The 17,058-nt window shown below is 45.2% G+C and overlaps 1 protein-coding gene across 5 annotated transcripts in view; it reads left to right on the top strand.

The window, feature by feature from the left end:
* IFT52 (intraflagellar transport 52) overlaps nt 1–17,058 on the top strand; it is a 60,847-nt gene that overhangs the window by 22,223 nt on the left and 21,566 nt on the right. For 4 of the 5 annotated variants that reach the window (XM_017878038.1, XM_017878040.1, XM_017878039.1 and 1 more), the window contains 4 exons: nt 1,712–1,838; nt 7,311–7,397; nt 9,502–9,570; nt 12,747–12,901. In XM_017878038.1, coding sequence (XP_017733527.1) covers nt 1,712–1,838; nt 7,311–7,397; nt 9,502–9,570; nt 12,747–12,901 — 438 coding nt within the window. Of the gene's footprint in view, nt 1–1,711; nt 1,839–6,294; nt 6,407–7,310; nt 7,398–9,501; nt 9,571–12,746; nt 12,902–17,058 lie in introns of those variants that run through there. The other variant, XM_017878043.1, reaches the window with a different exon arrangement.

Below are 17,058 nucleotides of genomic sequence, written 5' to 3'. Positions count from 1 at the left end.
TCCAGCACTTTGGGAGGTCAAAGTGGGCAGATTGCATGAGCTCAGGAGTTCAAGACCAGCCTGGGCAACATGGTGAAACCCCATTTCTACAAAAAATAGAAAATTAGTTGGTGTGGTGGCATGCACCTATGGTCCCAGCTACTCAGGGCGCTAAGGCAAGAGAATCGCTTGAGCCCAGGAGATTGAGGCTGCAGTGAGCCATGTTCATGCCACTGCACTCCAGCCTGGGCAACAAAGTGAGATCCTGTCTTAAAAAACAAAACAATCAGGCCGGGCGCGGTGGCTCAAGCCTGTAATCCCAGCACTTTGGGAGGCCGAGACGGGCGGATCACGAGGTCAGGAGATCGAGACCATCCTGGCTAACACGGTGAAACCCTGTCTCTACTAAAATACAAAAAACTAGCCGGGCGAGGTGGCGGGCGCCTGTAGTCCCCGCTACTCCGGAGGCTGAGGCAGGAGAATGGCGTAAACCCAGGAGGCGGAGCTTGCAGTGAGCTGAGATCCGGCCACTGCACTCCAGCCCGGGCGACAGAGCAAGACTCCGTCTCAAAAAAAGAAAAAAAGAAAAAAAAGAAAAAACAAAACAATCAAACAAAAACACTGGAGGGAAATAATTTTAAACTGAAGCTAAAAGAATTTTGTGGTCTAAAGAAAAAGGGAAATTAAAATCTCTATGAGGTACTCCTCATGGGTGCTTCCATGTTTCTAACCTTATGCTCTGGTCTTGAGATCTCTGTTTCTCTCCATTCTGAGAGCACTTCCTTCAAGCTTTGTGGAGCTCCATCTTTCAGTAAAACCCTCGCCCCTCCTGCATGGGTTGGCCTTACCCCAGGATCTGCACCCCCGCCTTTGCTCCTCTATCCCGCACCCTCTCCAGGAGTATGTTGCCCCAGGTCAGAACAATTCACTCTAGATAATCTAAGACAAGTCTTTGTTAGGACAGTGGAGAGTAGAAGGGACTGCAAAGCAGATCTGTGTAGAAGTGTCCATCGTAGCGTATATTTATGCCTCCGTCCATGTGACACTCAACTGGTAACATGCCCTTCCAGTGACATTCATTCATTCTTAGATATAGCACCAGCCAAACATAAGGAAGAAGGACATATTTACCACTAAGATACTAGTATGCAGAGCAGCTGGAGTTCAGTTCTTGAATGAGGCCCCATCCTTTTCCTCCTTCCTCCATCAGGGGCTACTTTAGTTCTCCCAGTTACAGTCATTTCCACTTTCCTGTGAATTTACTTTCATGTTTGTTAAAATGCTTTATCAAATGTGTAGCTAGAGTTGTCCCAGTTTTTAAGTTAACAAGCCAAAGCTTAGAAAAAATTTTGTGTTAGATTATGAATCAAAGAGTGTTACTCAGCTGAGCGCAGTGGCACACGCCTGTAATCCCATCAGTTTGGGAGGCCGAGGCAGGCATATCACTTGAGGCCAGGAGTTCAAGACCAGCCTGGCCAACATGGTAAAACCCTGGCTCTACTAAAAATACAAAAATTAGCTGGGCGTGATAGCAGGCGCTGAGGCTGGAGAACAGCTTGAACCTGGGAGGCGGAGGCTGCAGTGAGCCAGGATCACACCACTGCACTGCAGCCTGGGTGACAGAGTGAGACTGTTTCAAAAAAGCGTGTTACTGAAGAAACATTGAGATTATTTTCAGAATTTTTGTATTCATATTTTTAAAATTTGAATGTGTTTCTTTAATTTCTTACAGGGCTCTCACCTTTGTGTATCCTTTTGGTGCCACATTGAGTGTCATGAAACCAGCAGTGGCTGTTCTGTCTACAGGTTCTGTCTGCTTCCCACTTAACAGACCCATTCTGGCTTTCTATCACTCAAAGGTACAGCCTTTCTTAAATGTGGGTATAGATATTATTTTTATTGTTGAAATAATAAAAACTACCTGACCATTTCCAGAAGGCTTTTACATATTTTCTCATTGGTCATCCTGCCAGTCGTGTAAAGTAGTATCTCAGCTATATACATTTTGCTTATGGGGAAACAGTGGATTGTCCAGTAATTGATGAAGTTAAGGCCTAAACCTAGCTCCTTTTTTTTTTTTTTGAGACAGAGTCTCACTGTCACCCAGGCTGGAGTGCAGGGGCGCGATCTCGGCTCACTGCAAGCTCTGCCTCCCGGGCTCACGCCATTCTCCTGCCTCAGCCTCCCCAGTAGCGGGGACTACAGGCGCCTGCCACCATGCCCGGCTAATTTTTTTTTTTGTATTTTTAGCAGAGACGGGGTTTCACCATGTTAGCCAGGATGGTCTCGATCTCCTGACCTCGTGATCCGCCCGCCTCATTATTATTCTTAACCCAAAGCTTTTCCACTATAGCATGAGGCTACCTGTATTATAACTTTTAAAATAACTTTTTTTTTTTCCGATCCCATGGCAGCATATTGATTAAAGTAACTTTTAATCCTGTCTGTGACTATGGGCTGTACCCTCAGTGCAAAGAGAATACATTCAGGAACAGATGGAGTTAACATATTACATATTACACAAAATAGCACAGAATTATGTCGCTGTTATTTTAGTTTATCCTAGGAAAATATATCAGAAAACTATTTTTCCAGTTATTATCCTAGAGACCCCATAGAAATGTGGGCACAGCTAGTCCCAGGCGGTGACCCAACATCCCATTGCCTTTCTTTTTCTTTCTTTTTTTGTGAGATGGAGTCTCGCTCTGTTGTGCAGGCTGGAGTGCAGTGGCGTGATCTCGGCTCACTGCAGCCTCCATCTCCCAGGTTCAAGCAATTCTCCTCCCTCAGCCTCCCGAGTAGCTGGGATTACAGGTGCCTGCCACCACGCATGCCTAATTTTTTTGTTTTGGGGAGAGATGGGGTTTCACTATGGTGGCCAGGCTGATCTCGAACTCCTGACCTCAAGTGATCTGCCCACCTCGGCCTCTCAAAGTGCTGGGATTACAGGCATGAGCTCTGTTGCCCAGGCTGGAGTAGAATGGCGCAATCTTAGCTCACTGCAATCTCCGCCTCCCGGGTTCAAGCGATTCTCCCGCCTCAGCCTCCCGAGTAGCTGGGATTACAGGCCTGTACCACCACACCCTGCTAATTTTTGTATTTTTAGTAGAGATGGGGATTTACCGTGTTGCCTAGGCTGGTCTTGAACTTCTGAGCTCAGGCAATCCGCCCACTTTGGCCTCCCAAAGTGCTAGGATTACAGGCATGAGCCACTGTTCCCAGCCCCCACTGAGTTTTAATTCACATTTTGCTGAATTTGCCTTCATCTGTCCCCTAAGACAGAATTCACCAGCTGATCTTCTAATTTTTTCCTGGGGAACTCGATGTCTCTAGCTTTAACAATCCTATTTTTTTTGTGTGGTACCTAGGAATTACCTTTCCCTCCTTATTTAAAAGCTCTTGGGCCGGACGTGGTGGCTCACGCCTGTAATCCCAGCACTTTGGGAGGCCAAGGCGGGTGGATCACAAGGTCAGGAGATGAAGACCATCCTGGCCAACATGGTGAAACCCCCTCTCTACTAAAAGTACAAAAATTAGCTGGGTGTGGTGGCACGTGCCTGTAATCCCAGCTACTCAGGAGGCTGAGGCACGAGAATTGCTTGAACCCAGGAGGTTGCAGTGAGCCGAAATCATGCCACTGCACTCTAGCCTGGAAACAGTGAGACTCCGTCTCAAAGAAAAAAAAATTGAAAAATTAGCCAGGCATGGTGGAAGACTATGTAGCATTTGCTTTTAATGTGGTACAAGTCAGAGTTTTTTTAACCAATTTTTTAAAAATGTATGGAATGTGTGTATTTATATCTCTTGACATCTCTGGCTTAGTGTAATTCTTTTCCTAGGGAAATTATAACTATGCCTGTTCCCTGTATGTGATGTAGCTAGAAAAACCGATTTCATTTTGTAGTTGTACTATTGAACTGGTTTTCTCATTACAAAAGTAGTATGTGCTCATTGTTGGGCTGGGTGTGGTGGCTCACAACTGTAATCCCAGCACTTTGGGAGGTCAAGGCGGGCGAATCACTTGAGGTCAGGAGTTCAAGACTAGCCTGGCCAACATAGTGAAACCCTATCTCTACTAAAAATACAAAAATATTAGCCCAGCATGATGGTGAGTGCCTGTAATCGCAGCTACTCCAGAGACTGAGGCAAGAGAATCACTTGAACCCTGGAAGTGGAGGTTGCAGTGAGCCAAGATCATGCCACTGCACTCCAGCCTGGGCAGTGAAGCAAGACACTGTCGCCAAAAAAAAAAAAAGGTAATATTGTAGAAATGTTACAATAATTGTAGAAAAATTGAACAATACAGAGATAAAGCAGAAGAAAAGAATTCCCCCATTGCACTACTCCAAGACTCTAAGACAGCCCAGGTTGACATATTATTCACTCTCTCCCACTTTTGCTTTGCCTTATTTTTATTTATTTGCCTCACAAGCTTTAAAGTAGAATAGCTATATAATTTATGCTATAGGTCAGGTGTGGTGGCTCATGCCTATAATCTTAGCACTTTGAGAGGTTAAGGAGGTAGGATCACTTGTGGCCAGGAGTTTGAGACCAGCCTTGGCAACATAACAAGACCTGTCTCTACAAAAAAGTTAACTGAGTGTGGTGGTGTGCTCCTGTAGTCCTGGCTACTTGGAAGGCTGAAGCAGGAGGCTCACTTGAACCCAGGAGTTCGAGGCTACAGTGAGCCATGATTGTGCCACTGCACTCCACCCTGGGAGACAGAGTGAAACCCTGTCTCTAAAACTGGAAAAAAAATTATAGTATACTTTTTTTTTTAACCGAATGATTTGTTGGAAGCATTTTCCCATGTTACTGAAAACCCTTTATAATATGAAATTTAACTGCCGAAGAAGGTTCCATCATTCTGAATTACTTTTTTGTGAACATTTGGATTTATTTCTAATTTTTTGTGACTTTAACTACACAACTGTGCATAGAATTTTTTATGTTTCAGACTGCTTTTGTTGCATATGTTAATAGTTTCAACAACAATGTGTGAAAGAACTTATTTCACTAAAATTTGACCAGCACTGTTTATATCATTTTTTCATATTTATTTATCTGATAGGCAAAAAGTACTTTGTTGTTTTTTTTTTTTTTTTTTTTTTTTTTTTTGAGATGGAGTCTCGCTCTGTCGCCCGGGCTGGAGTGCAGTGGCCGGATCTCAGCTCACTGCAAGCTCCGCCTCCCGGGTTCCCGCCATTCTCCTGCCTCAGCCTCCCGAGTAGCTGGGACTACAGGCGCCCGCCAGGTAGCCCGGCTAGTTTTTTGTATTTTTTGGTAGAGACGGGGTTTCACCGTGTTAGCCAGGATGGTCTCGATCTCCTGACCTCGTGATCCACCCGTCTCGGCCTCCCAAAGTGCTGGGATTACAGGCTTGAGCCACCGCGCCCGGCCAGTACTTTGTTTTATTTGTTAAAATTACAAGTATTGAAAATCTTTCTTATTAACCAGTTGTTATTTTATGGCTCATGCTTGTGCCTTAGTTTTCTTTCTTTCTTTCTTTCTTTTTTTTTGAGATGGAGTCTCACTGTGTCGCCCAGGCTGGGGTGCAGTGGTGTGATTTTGGTTCACTGCAACCTCCACTTCCCAGATTCAAGTGATTCTCGTGCCTCAGCTTCCTGAGTAGTTGAGATTACAGGCATGCACCACCATGCCTGGCTAATTTTTGTGTTTTTAGTAGAGACGGGGTTTCGCCATCTTGGCCAGGCTGGTCTCGAACTCCTGACCTCAAGTGATCCACCCGCCTCGCTCTCCTAAAGTGCTGGGATTACAGGCGTGAGCCACTGTGCCCAGCCTTGCCTTAGCTTTCTTTGAGACTGAATCTTACTCTGTTGCCCAGGCTGGAGTGCAGTGGCACGATCTCAGCTCACTGCAACCTCGCCTCCCAGGTTCAAGCAATCATCCCGCCACAGCCTCCCAAGTAGCTGTGGGAGTACAGGTGCATGCCACCACCCCCAACTAATTTTTGTATTTCTAGTGGAGACAGGGTTTTGCCTCCCATGTTGGCTAGGCTGGTCTCAAATTACTGATCTCAGGGCGATCTGCCCACCTCGGCCTCCCAAAGTGCTGGGATTACAGGTGTGAGCCACCGTGCCCGGCCTGCCTTAGCTTTCTATTTGGATCTTACTTAAATACTTTTTTTTTTTTTGGTACCCATAGGTATCTTTAACTGTACAGACTGTCTTTGAGTTTATCTTTTTTTCCCTTTAAAATTATGATCTTCATTTATAAGATAAATAACAATGGGAAAATGCTGTAGAACCAATTTATTTATTTATTTATTTTTTTAATTTTTAGAGACAGGGACTCGCTCTGTTCCCCAGGCTGGAGTGCAGTGGTGCAGTCATAGCTCATTGTAACCTCGAGCTCCTGGGCTCAAGTGATTCTCCTGCCCCAGCTTCCCAAGTAGCTAGTACTACAGGTATGCCTCACCACACCCAACTAATGTAGAATTAATTTATGTTAGTTTTTGTTTAAAGCCAAATAGAAAAATACAGAAGTATCTAAAATGAAAGGCAGGTTAAAGCGTAGTAGTTCTTATAGTTGGTATTTCTTTTTTTTTTTTTGAGATGGAGTCTGACGCTGTCACCCAGGCTGAAGTGCAGTGGTGTGATCTCAGCTCACTGCAACCTCCGCCTCGCAGGTTCAAGTGATTCTCCTGCCTCAGCCTCCTGAGTAGCTGGGACTACAGGCACATGCTACCACACCCGGCTGATTTTTTTTTTATTTTTAGTAGAGACGGGGGTTTCACCATGTCGAGGTTTCACCATGTTGGCCAGGCCGATTTCGAACTCCTTACCTCAGATGATCCGCCCACCTCATCCTCCCAAAGTGTTGGGATTACAGGCTGAGCCACTGCGCCTGGCCTATAGGTATTTCTAAACTTTAAAATCTGGTCGTGGGCCGGGCACGGTGGCTCATGCCTGTAATCCCAGCACTTTGGGAGGCCGAGGCGGGCAGATCATGAGGTCAGGAGATCGAGACCATCCTGGCTAACACGGTGAAACCCCCGTCTCTACTAAAAATACAAAAATTAGCCAGGCACGGTGGCGGGCACCTGTAGTCCCAGCTACACGGGAGGCTGAGGCAGGAGAATGGCGTGAACCCGGGAGACGGAGCTTGCAGTGAATGGAGATCGCGCCACTGCACTCCAGCCTGGCCGACAGAGCGAGACTCCGTCTCAAAAAAAAAAAAATCTGGGTGTGATTTGGCACTCTTCAGTATACAAGACAGTTGCTAGCATGATTCTGATAAGTGTCTGGGGACTAGGATACATGAGATGCATCTTGGGATTTGAGTATCTGACCCTGCTTTGTCATCAATAGAACCAAGGTGGGAAGCTGGCAGTGCTTGGTTCATGTCACATGTTCAGTGATCAATATTTGGACAAAGAAGAAAACAGCAAAATCATGGTAAGCTTTTTCTTTCATCATATTAATGTACAATGTGTAAGTATTATTTTCATGTCATTTTAAAAAATACTGGTAAGTTTATTTGCTCATTTAAAACCAGCTACTCAGAACCCAGTCTATGCCAGGCACTGAGAATACAAAGTTGAGTCAGGCATAGTCCCTGCTTTGGAAAAGTTTGTAATACATTGAGAGAGAGAGGGAGACAAATTAGTAAACCCAGAAGGGTGTTTCTGAGCATGTCAGATGGGGTGGGAGCTGAGCCTGGAGAAGCAGAGAGGAACAAGCTCAACAGCAGTATCACGTGTAAGACCAAGGAGCTTGAACTTGATGCTGAAAGCTACAGGGAGCCCTTGGGTTTTCAGCAGCCTTGGGCATAGCCAGGTCTGTGTTTCTTCTTTTTGTTGTTGTTATTGTTTATGAAAGAACGTCTGGAATGTTTTGGAAAGATTTTTCTGTCAGTTGTGTGGAAGGTGGAAAGGAGGAGGCAGCCTAGAGCCAGTTAGGAAGGCGGTGGTGTCACCAGGCAAGGAGGAATGGGGACCTGAGTATCGGCAGTGAAGGTGTGCGTGGAGAGGAGGGGCCGGTGGCATGGAATGGGAATTAGGAAGGGTTCTGTAGAGGACCACTCACTCACTGATGTGGCAAATAAAGACATTGCAATTTTGTCAAAAAAATACCAAGGGAACATGTCTTATGGAGGATGGCAGAGTGGGGAAGCACATGTCTGTACAGCACGTGTCAGAGCTGTCCATTGGTGATTCCAGTGAGAGAAAGAAATGCCCGCCAAACTTTTTCCTTCATAAAATAGATTACTTCAGCCTTATAATTGTTATATTGGGAGATTGATTAAGATCTTATTTCTGTGGAATTTACATGAAGTTTCGATGTCTCTAGATACATTATGGGAGATCTACATATTCTACTTTTTTTTTTTTTGACATGGAGTCTCTCTCTGTTGCCCAGGCTGGAGTGCAATGGCGCCACCTTGGCTCACTGCCACCTCCGCCTCGCGGGTTCAAGCGATTCTCCTGCCTCAGCCTCCTGAGTAGCTGGGATTACAGTTGTGCGCCACCACACCAGGCTAATTTTTGTATTTTTAGTAAAGACAGGGTTTCACCATGTTGGCCAGGCTGGTCTGGAACTCCTGACTTCATGTGATCCATCCACCTCAGCCTCCCAAAGTGCTGGGATTACAGGCATGAGCCACCATGCCCAGCCTAGGTATTCTGCTTTTTTTTTTTTTTTTTTTTTTTTGAGGCGGAGTCTCGCTCTGTCGCCCGGGCTGGAGTGCAGTGGCCAGATCTCAGCTCACTGCAAGCTCCGCCTCCCGGGTTTACGCCATTCTCCTGCCTCAGCCTCCCGAGTAGCTGGGACTACAGCCACCCGCCACCTCGCCCGGCTAGTTTTTTTTTGTATTTTTTAGTAGAGATGGGGTTTCACAGTGTTAGCCAGGATGGTCTCGATCTGGTATTCTGCTTTTCAAAAGTTTTAATTTCAGACTGTCATCACAGTAAACAGGGATTAATTCAGGATTGTGAACAAATGTTAATAAATTTTAGTTTGTGGCTAGAGGTTAGAGTGCTTAAAGATAAATTATAAATTTCTGATAATAAAAGTTACATTATGCTGGGTACAGCAGCTCATGCCTAGAATCCCACCACGTTGGGAGGCCGAGACAGGCGGATCACCTGAGATCAGGAGTTTGAGGCCAGCCTGACCAAAATGGTGAAACCCCATCTACTAAAAATACAAAAATCAGCCGGGCCTGGTGGCAGGCGCCTGTAATCCCAGCTACTCGGGAGGCTGAGACGGGAGAATCGTTTGAACCCAGGAGGCGGAGGTTGCAGTGAGCCGAGATCACACCACCACACTCCAACCTGGGCAACAGAGCAAGACTCTGTCTCAAAAAAGAAAATAAATAAAAAGTTGCATTAGGGTGAAGAAAACCTTTGAGTTCTCATATGATTTCAAGGCTGGCTACCCTTTTCTGAATCACTGCTTTAATCTTTTTTCCTTTATCATTTTTCTTGATTTAATTCTCTAGTCCTGACCTTCAGCTTTTTCAAATAACCAACTGTCCTATTTATGTACTTTTTTTTTTTAGGATGTTGTTTTCCAGTGGCTCACGACAGGAGACATCCACCTAAACCAGATTGATGCCGAAGACCCAGAGGTAGACACTGCGAATTATTAGAAACTTTTAAATGAAAAATGAGTCAAGCTTCTCAGTATCACTTCTAACAGCTCAACAGGAATACACGTCTGTCTTACCTCATCTGTAAGACAAATGGAAAGAAAGGATGATTTTGGGGGGGATGAAGGCCATATTGTAAAAAATAAGTCAATAAACAAAATATGTAATTAATCATAGAATTAATTGGAGGGGAACATACATACATACAGTATGTATATAAATTAGAATTTAAATTACGGGCACTCTGGCCCAAACTTTCAAAATGAGCATCTGCAGAAAAATACTTTTTTCAGAAGTATGGAATTTTCTCATAAAGAAACAAAGACTATCAGAATTTATGTTGTAAACTATAATTTTGTCACCTTTAGATTTAACAATTCTAAAGGCATTATAATATTCATCAGACAAGCGAGAGTGGTGAAACCAGCACCGTGAAATCACCACTGGCTCTTGGTGAACCTTATACAGGTTCTTTCTGACCATTTTTCATCCTAGTTTTCTTTGTTTTTTAAAAAAATTTATTGTATCGTATTGAGATGGAGTCTCGCTCTGTTGCCGAAGGCTGGAGTGTAGTGGCGCAATCTCAGCTCACTGCAACCTCCGTCTCCTGTCCAAGTGATTCTCCTGCCTCAGCCTCCTGAGTAGCTGGGATTACAGACGTGAACCACCATGCCTGGCTAATATTTGTATTTTTAGTAGAGGCAGGGTTTCACCATTTTGACGAGGCTGGTCTCAAACCCCTGACCTCAAATGATCCACCTGCCTCAGCTTCCCAAAGTGCTGGGATTACAGGTGTGAGCCTCCGGGCCCCGCCTTCTGGTTTTCTTATCTGTGAACAGGGGACGCTAATACCTGTGTTCTCTGCCTCACAGGATGATTATGCGGGCTAAGTTAATAGATGGTAATGTGTCAGGCATTGTATGCCATATACTTCCACATAAGTCATTTTATTTAATCCTCTCAACTGCCCTGGGAGGCAGGTGGTCTTATTCTCATTTTATAGATGAGGAAACTGAAATCCTTCAAGATCTCAGTGTGCTCAAATGGCAGGCAAGTGCAGAGCTAGGATCCAAATCCAGGTCTCCTAATTCAAACTCTACTTACCCTACAATTTTTTTTTTTTTTTTTTTTTTTTTTTTTTTTTTTTTGAGACAGAGTCTCGCTCTGTCGCCCAGGCTAGAGTGCAGTGGCCGGATCTCAGCTCACTGCAAGCTCCGCCTCCCAGGTTCATGCCATTCTCCTGCCTCAGCCTCCCGAGTAGCTGGGACTACAGGCGCCTGCCACCTCGCCCAGCTAGTTTTTTTTGTAATTTTTTTTTTAGTAGAAACGGGGTTTCACCGTGTTAGCCAGGATGGTCTCGATCTCCTGACCTCGTGATCCGCCCGGCTCGGCCTCCCAAAGTGCTGGGATTACAGGCTTGAGACACCGTGCCCGGCCTGTTTCTCTCTATTTCTTAAACTCTGAAATGTCAGGAAAATAATTTCCTGGCCGTTGGTCATAGGAGGTAGGTGAGAAGACAGTCAAAGATGGCTGTCCACTGACTGCTTCCTCCCTCACCTAGGGACATGGCTTCTCAGAGACTGATTTGGGTCAGGAAACAGGAGAGCTGCATGTCTAAAGTATTTCCTTATACGGAAACATTAAGCATATGGATATTTTGCTTCATTATTTAAGTGTAATATATTTAACTACTCACGGCCAGTTGCGGTGGCTCACGCCTGTAATCCCAGAACTTTGGGAGGCTGAGGCGGGTGGATCACGAGGTCAGGAGATTGAGGCCATCCTGGCTAACATGGTGAAACGCTGTTTCTACTAAAAAATAAAAAAATAAAAAAAAATTAGCCAGGCGTGGTGGCGAGCGCCTGTAGTCCCAGCTACTCAGGAGGCTAAGGCAGGAGAATGGCATGAACCGAGATTGCGCCACTGCACTCCAGCCTGGGTGACAGAGTGAGACTCGTCTCAAAAAAATATATATATATATATGTGTGTGTGTGTGTGTGTATATGTATACATACATATGTGTATGTGTGTATATAGGTATATACATATGTGTGTATGTATATGTATACATATATGTGTGTATGTATATGTATACATATATATATTTAACCACTCTTCTGTTGGCAGGCATTTAGGTTTTCCTGGTCTTTTACTGTCACTAGTCCACAGCATGTGTCATGACTGAGGGCTCTCAGCAATGCTGGAGGGATGTCTTTGGCTAAGGGAGAAGAACTGGTATCTAGTGTACCGGTGGAGGAACTGTCTGTACTAGTGTCTGTCGCAGGTACTCTGGCATGTACCAGGAGGAAAGAAGCAGATAGGGCCTGGATGCTAGGGGGTAGGTACATGTTATGGTGGGAGCTTGCGGACTTTCTTTCATGATTTCCTCTATTTTCTTACTAAAATAGAAAATAGGGTCATTGCTAAAATGGTGAAAAGGAAAACCATTTTTTTTTTGAGACAAAGTCTTACTCTGTCACCCAGGCTGGTGTGAAGTGGTTTGATCATGGCTCACTGCAGTGTTGACCTCCTGGGCTCAGGTGATCCTCCCACCTCAGCCTCCTAAGTAGCTGAGACTACAGGCACACACCACCATGCGCAGCTAAATTTTTTTGTATTTTTGTAGTGACAGGATTTTGCCATATTGCCCAGGCTGGTCTCCAACTCCTGGGCTCAAGCGATCCACTCACCTCGGCCTCCCAAAGTGTTGTGGGTGTGAGCCACTGCACCCAGCTGGGAAAATCATTTTCATGGCTGAACCGAAAAAAGGGGAGTATTGTCTAGAAGAATGGGAAAGTGGGTAGACTACAGAGATGACAGAGATGTAGTTTATTGCTGAGTGCTCAAGATCAGAGATCATGAAATTAAAAGATCAGTTGACAGGGTTGTGTGTTTCTCCAGCTGTGTTCAGCTATGTGAGTACTGGTGTAATTGGAGAGTTGGATTTAGGCAGTGCTGGGGTTTAGCCAAGTTAATTTTGTTCCTCTTTCCACATAAATTAGCTTATTTAAGGTTTAGTGGTCAGTGATCATGAACAGTAAAATTTCTTGGCAAGAGAGTATAAATGTTGCAGATTTAGACCTGAGACAGTGGAGATTTGACAGAATAAATGCTTGTTCTTGCTGTGCTGAAAGGAATCCTCTTGTGGCTTTCAGATTTCTGATTACATGATGCTGCCCTACACAGCCACCTTATCAAAGCGGAATCGAGAGTGTCTCCAGGAGAGCGATGAGATCCCGAGGGACTTTACCACCCTCTTTGACCTGTCCATCTTCCAGCTGGATACCACCTCCTTCCACAGTGTCATCGAGTCAGTACCTGTGGGCCTCTGAGCTACACTGCACTCCATTCTGAGTGTTTGGTTTGGAAACATGAGCCTGGGAACGGGAGTTAGGGTTATAGTAAATGTGGCATGCAGAACATGTTCTCAGATCTATGATGAGGTCAACAAAGAAACTGGGCTGGGTATGAGGGGTTGATGTAGAGAACTGCCAGAGGTTATTACCCCTGCGTGTTCCAGATTCTGGACCAGGCATTTAGGGTGACCAGCTTGTTTCATTTTTCCCCAGACTTCTCCTGGTTTTAGCACAGAGAGTCTCAAGTTCCAGGAGCACCCTCAGTAAATGGTGATGGTTGGTCACCCCCATTTCTCCCTGGGTATCTGGGCAACTGGTAATGCTATTAACTGGCACCAAGAATGCAGGAAAAGGAAAATTAGCCAGGCGTGGTGGCAGGTGCCTGTGGTCCCAGCTACTTGGGAGGCTGAGGCAGGAGAATGGTGTGAACCCAGAAGGTGGAGCTTGCAGGGAGTCGAGATTGCTCCACTGCACTCCAGCCTGGGCGACAGAGCAAGACTCTGTCCCAAAAAAAAAAAAAAAAAAAATGCAGGAAAAGGAAAGATACATGGGCTGTGTTCTGGGCACTTTCAGTCTAGTGCAGATGTGCCGGTGGAACTACGAGTTTAAAGATGAAAAGATTTGTAAGGCCATTAGGGAAGCTGTGGGATGGGATGAGGACATCAGAGACAGCACAAGAATGGGAATTGGTCTTGAGACAGGACCTCACAACTATCAGTGCTTGAGAGGCAGGAGAAGAAGAGGGCCAAAGACCAAAGCTGGGGAAAAGCAGTTAAATGTACAGGATGGCGGGCAGCATCCTGAAGGGCAAGAAGGAGAAAATGACACAAGCAGAGGGGTTCAGAGAGGGGCCAGGGCTCATCTTCGCTATTTCTAATCTGAATTTCACTACTCAGGGAGAAAATTTGGTTAGCTTGTCTTCCTTTCCCACCCCCCTGTATCCAGAGACCAAGAGCCATGCCTTATCAACCTGGAATCCTCATTGCCTAAGACCCAGAGCCCAGCACATCCTGGGCATTTGGGGGGATGTTTGTGGAATTAACATGCTGCCATTTTCCCCATGCCTTGCTTCTACATCCACTCAGCAAATATTTGTGGCACAACTACTGTTCCAGGATCTTGGGATGCTTCAGGGACCTCAATAATGAAAATCTTTGCCCTTTAATAGTTTATTATCTAACAAAACAGACAGGCATCAAGACATTTCTATATGTGTGATGTAAATTAAAGAGTATGTTAGAAGATGATTACATATGTCAAGCAGAGTACTGGGGAAGGGGAGTGCCAGGCACATTGCATTTTTAATAGGGTGATCAGGCTAGGCGCGGTGGCTCACACCTGTAATCTCAGCACTTTGGGAGGCCGAGGTGGGACGATCACGAGGTCAGGAGTTCGAGATCAACCTGGCTAACTTGGCAAAACCCCATCTCTACTAAAAATACAAAAATTAGCTGAGCACGGTGGCGGGCACCTTGAAACATGGAGTGGTGAAAATGCAGTGCCAGAGTTCAGTTAGGCTCTAAATCCCAGCTACTCAAAGGCTGAGACAAGAGAATTGTTTGAACCCGGGAGGCAGAGATTGCAGTGAGTCAAGATTGTGCCGTTGCACTCCAACTTGGGCGACAGGGCAAGACTCCAGCCAAAAAAAAAAAAAAAAAAAAAAAAAATATATATATATATATATGGTGATCAGGATGACTTCATTGAAAAGGTGGTATTTGTGGAAAAACTTGAAGGAGGTAAAGAATTTAGCCTTGTGGCTATCTGAGGGAAGAGTATTCTGGGCATAGGAAACAGCCAGTCCTAAGACTGCAAGACAGAGGAATGCCTGATATATTCTAGGAAGAGCAACAAGGCCATTGTGGCCACTGCAGAGTGAGTAGGGGTGAGAATGGTGGGAGATCAGGTCTGGCCTACTTGTTTGCCTCTGCAAGGACTTCCTGGGCTTTCACTCTGGGTGAAAAGAGGAGCCACTGAGAGTTCTGAGCAGAGGAGTGGCATAGTGACTTCCTTATATCCTGAACGTCAAGGAGCAAGAGTGGAGTTGGAGCCTGAAGGGAGCTGTCATAGTAACTCAGGCATGAGATGATGCTGGCACCAGCCAGACGGGAGCAGTGGAGGTAGTGAGAAATGGTCTGATTCTGGATGTATTTGGAAGGTAGAGGCAACAAGATGTGCTACACAGCTAGGATGTAGGAGGTGACAAGGAGAAAGCTTGGTCTGAGCAGTGAGAAGGATGAAGTTGGCCAGAGATGGTGGCTCACACCTGTAATCCCAACACTTAGATAGGCCGAAGTGGGAAGATCTCTTGAGCCCACAAGTTCAAGACCAGCTTGGGCAACATAGGAAGACCCCATCTCTACAAAAAAGCAAAAAATTACCCAGGTGTGGTGGTGCGCACCTGTAGTCCCAGCTACTTGGGAGGCTGAGGTGGGAGGATTGCTTGAGCCCCAGAGGTTAAGGCTGCAGTGACCCACTCCAGCCCAGTCAACAGAGAGAGAACTTGTCTAAAAAAAAAAAAAAAAAAAGTTGCAATAACTGAGTTGAGAAAGACTGCAAGTAGATTTTTTGCAGGAAGAGCAGAAGTTCAGTTTGAGGTATATGGAGTTGAGATGTCAATGAAGTTTCCAGATGGTGTTGAGTAGCAGTTTTATATGTTAACCTGGTGGTCAGAAGAGGTATCTGAGCTACATATTTAATGTGGGAGTCTGGGGGCACATCTGTATCTGTATTTCATCTGAAGCACACAGCACACATCTTTTCCTTTTTTTTTTTTTTTTTTTGGAGACAGAGTTTCACTGTTGTTGCCCAGGCTGGAGTGCAGCGGCACAGTCTCTGTTCACTGCAACCTCTGCCTCCCAGGCTCAAGCAATTCTGCCTCAGCCTCCTGAGTAGCACCACCATGCCCAGCTATTTTTGTATTTTTAGTACATACAGGGTTTCACCATGTTGGCCAGGCTGGTCTCGAACTCATAACCTCAGGTGATCCACCTACCTCAGCCTCCCAAAGTGCTGGGATTAAAGGTGTGAGCCACAGCACCTGGCTCTATTTTCAAATCTATAAAATCAGAATGAGTCTTCTTTCTTATTTTTTGCCTGTTTTTTCTTTCTTTTACTTTTTTTCTGTTTTTTAGGATGAATCTTAACAATAGATGATGTATTAGTTTTATTAGCAGCATTTTTTTCCTTTCAGTGGACCATAAACTATGATGCATCTTACCTTTGGTGGATTCTTAGATTTGATAAAATATGGTAGATAGTATTTAAAGCCATGTGACTGGATGAGCTCACAAAGCATTATAAGTGTTGATGGAGGAAAAAAAAAAAGGACCATCTGTTGAGCCCTGGGGCACCCCAGAGTTTAGAAGTTAGGAAGAAACAGAAAAGCCAGCTGGGCATGGTGACTCACACCTGTAATCCCAGCACTTTGGGAGGCTGAGGTGGGTGGATCACTTGAGGCCAAGAGTTTGAGATCAGCCTGGCCAACATGGTGAAACCCCATCTCTACTAAAAATAGGAAAAAAATAGCTGGTCATGGTGGCGCACGCCTGTAGTCCTAGCTACTTGGGAGGGTAAGGCAGGAGAATCACTTGAACCCAGGAGGCAGAGGTTGCAGTGAGCCAAGAAAACACCACTGGACTCCATTGTGGGTGACAGAGCAAGACTCCATCTCAGAAAAAAAAAAGGAAGAAATAGAAAAGCCAAAAGAAGAGATGGAAAAGCAGTAGCCAGTGTGAGATGAAGAAAATCAAGTGCATGGTATTCTGAGAGGCAAGTAAAGAAAGTCTGTCAAGATGGAAAGGGTCATCCGCTGTGTCAGTTACTTCTTATGGGTCCAAAAAATGAGGGCTGAGAATTTATCTTTGGATTTAGCAACATGGAGGTCACTGGTGATATAGACAGAGTCTTTTTTATGAGATGGTGAGGGTGAAAGCTTATTTGGAGTTGGTTTAAGAGAGAATTGGGTGGCCGGGCGCGGTGGCTCAAGCCTGTAATCCCAGCACTTTGGGAGGCCGAGACGGGCGGATCACGAGGTCAGGAGATCGAGACCATCCTGGCTAACACGGTGAAACCCCGTCTCTACTAAAAAATACAAAAAACTAGCCGGGCG

This window comes from Rhinopithecus bieti, unplaced genomic scaffold (genome assembly GCF_001698545.2).
Source record: "Rhinopithecus bieti isolate Rb0 unplaced genomic scaffold, ASM169854v2 scaffold_10347, whole genome shotgun sequence".
Taxonomy (NCBI): Eukaryota; Metazoa; Chordata; class Mammalia; order Primates; family Cercopithecidae; genus Rhinopithecus; species Rhinopithecus bieti.
Note: the sequence above shows the minus strand (reverse complement) of the source record. Positions and strands in the feature narration are given on the sequence as shown.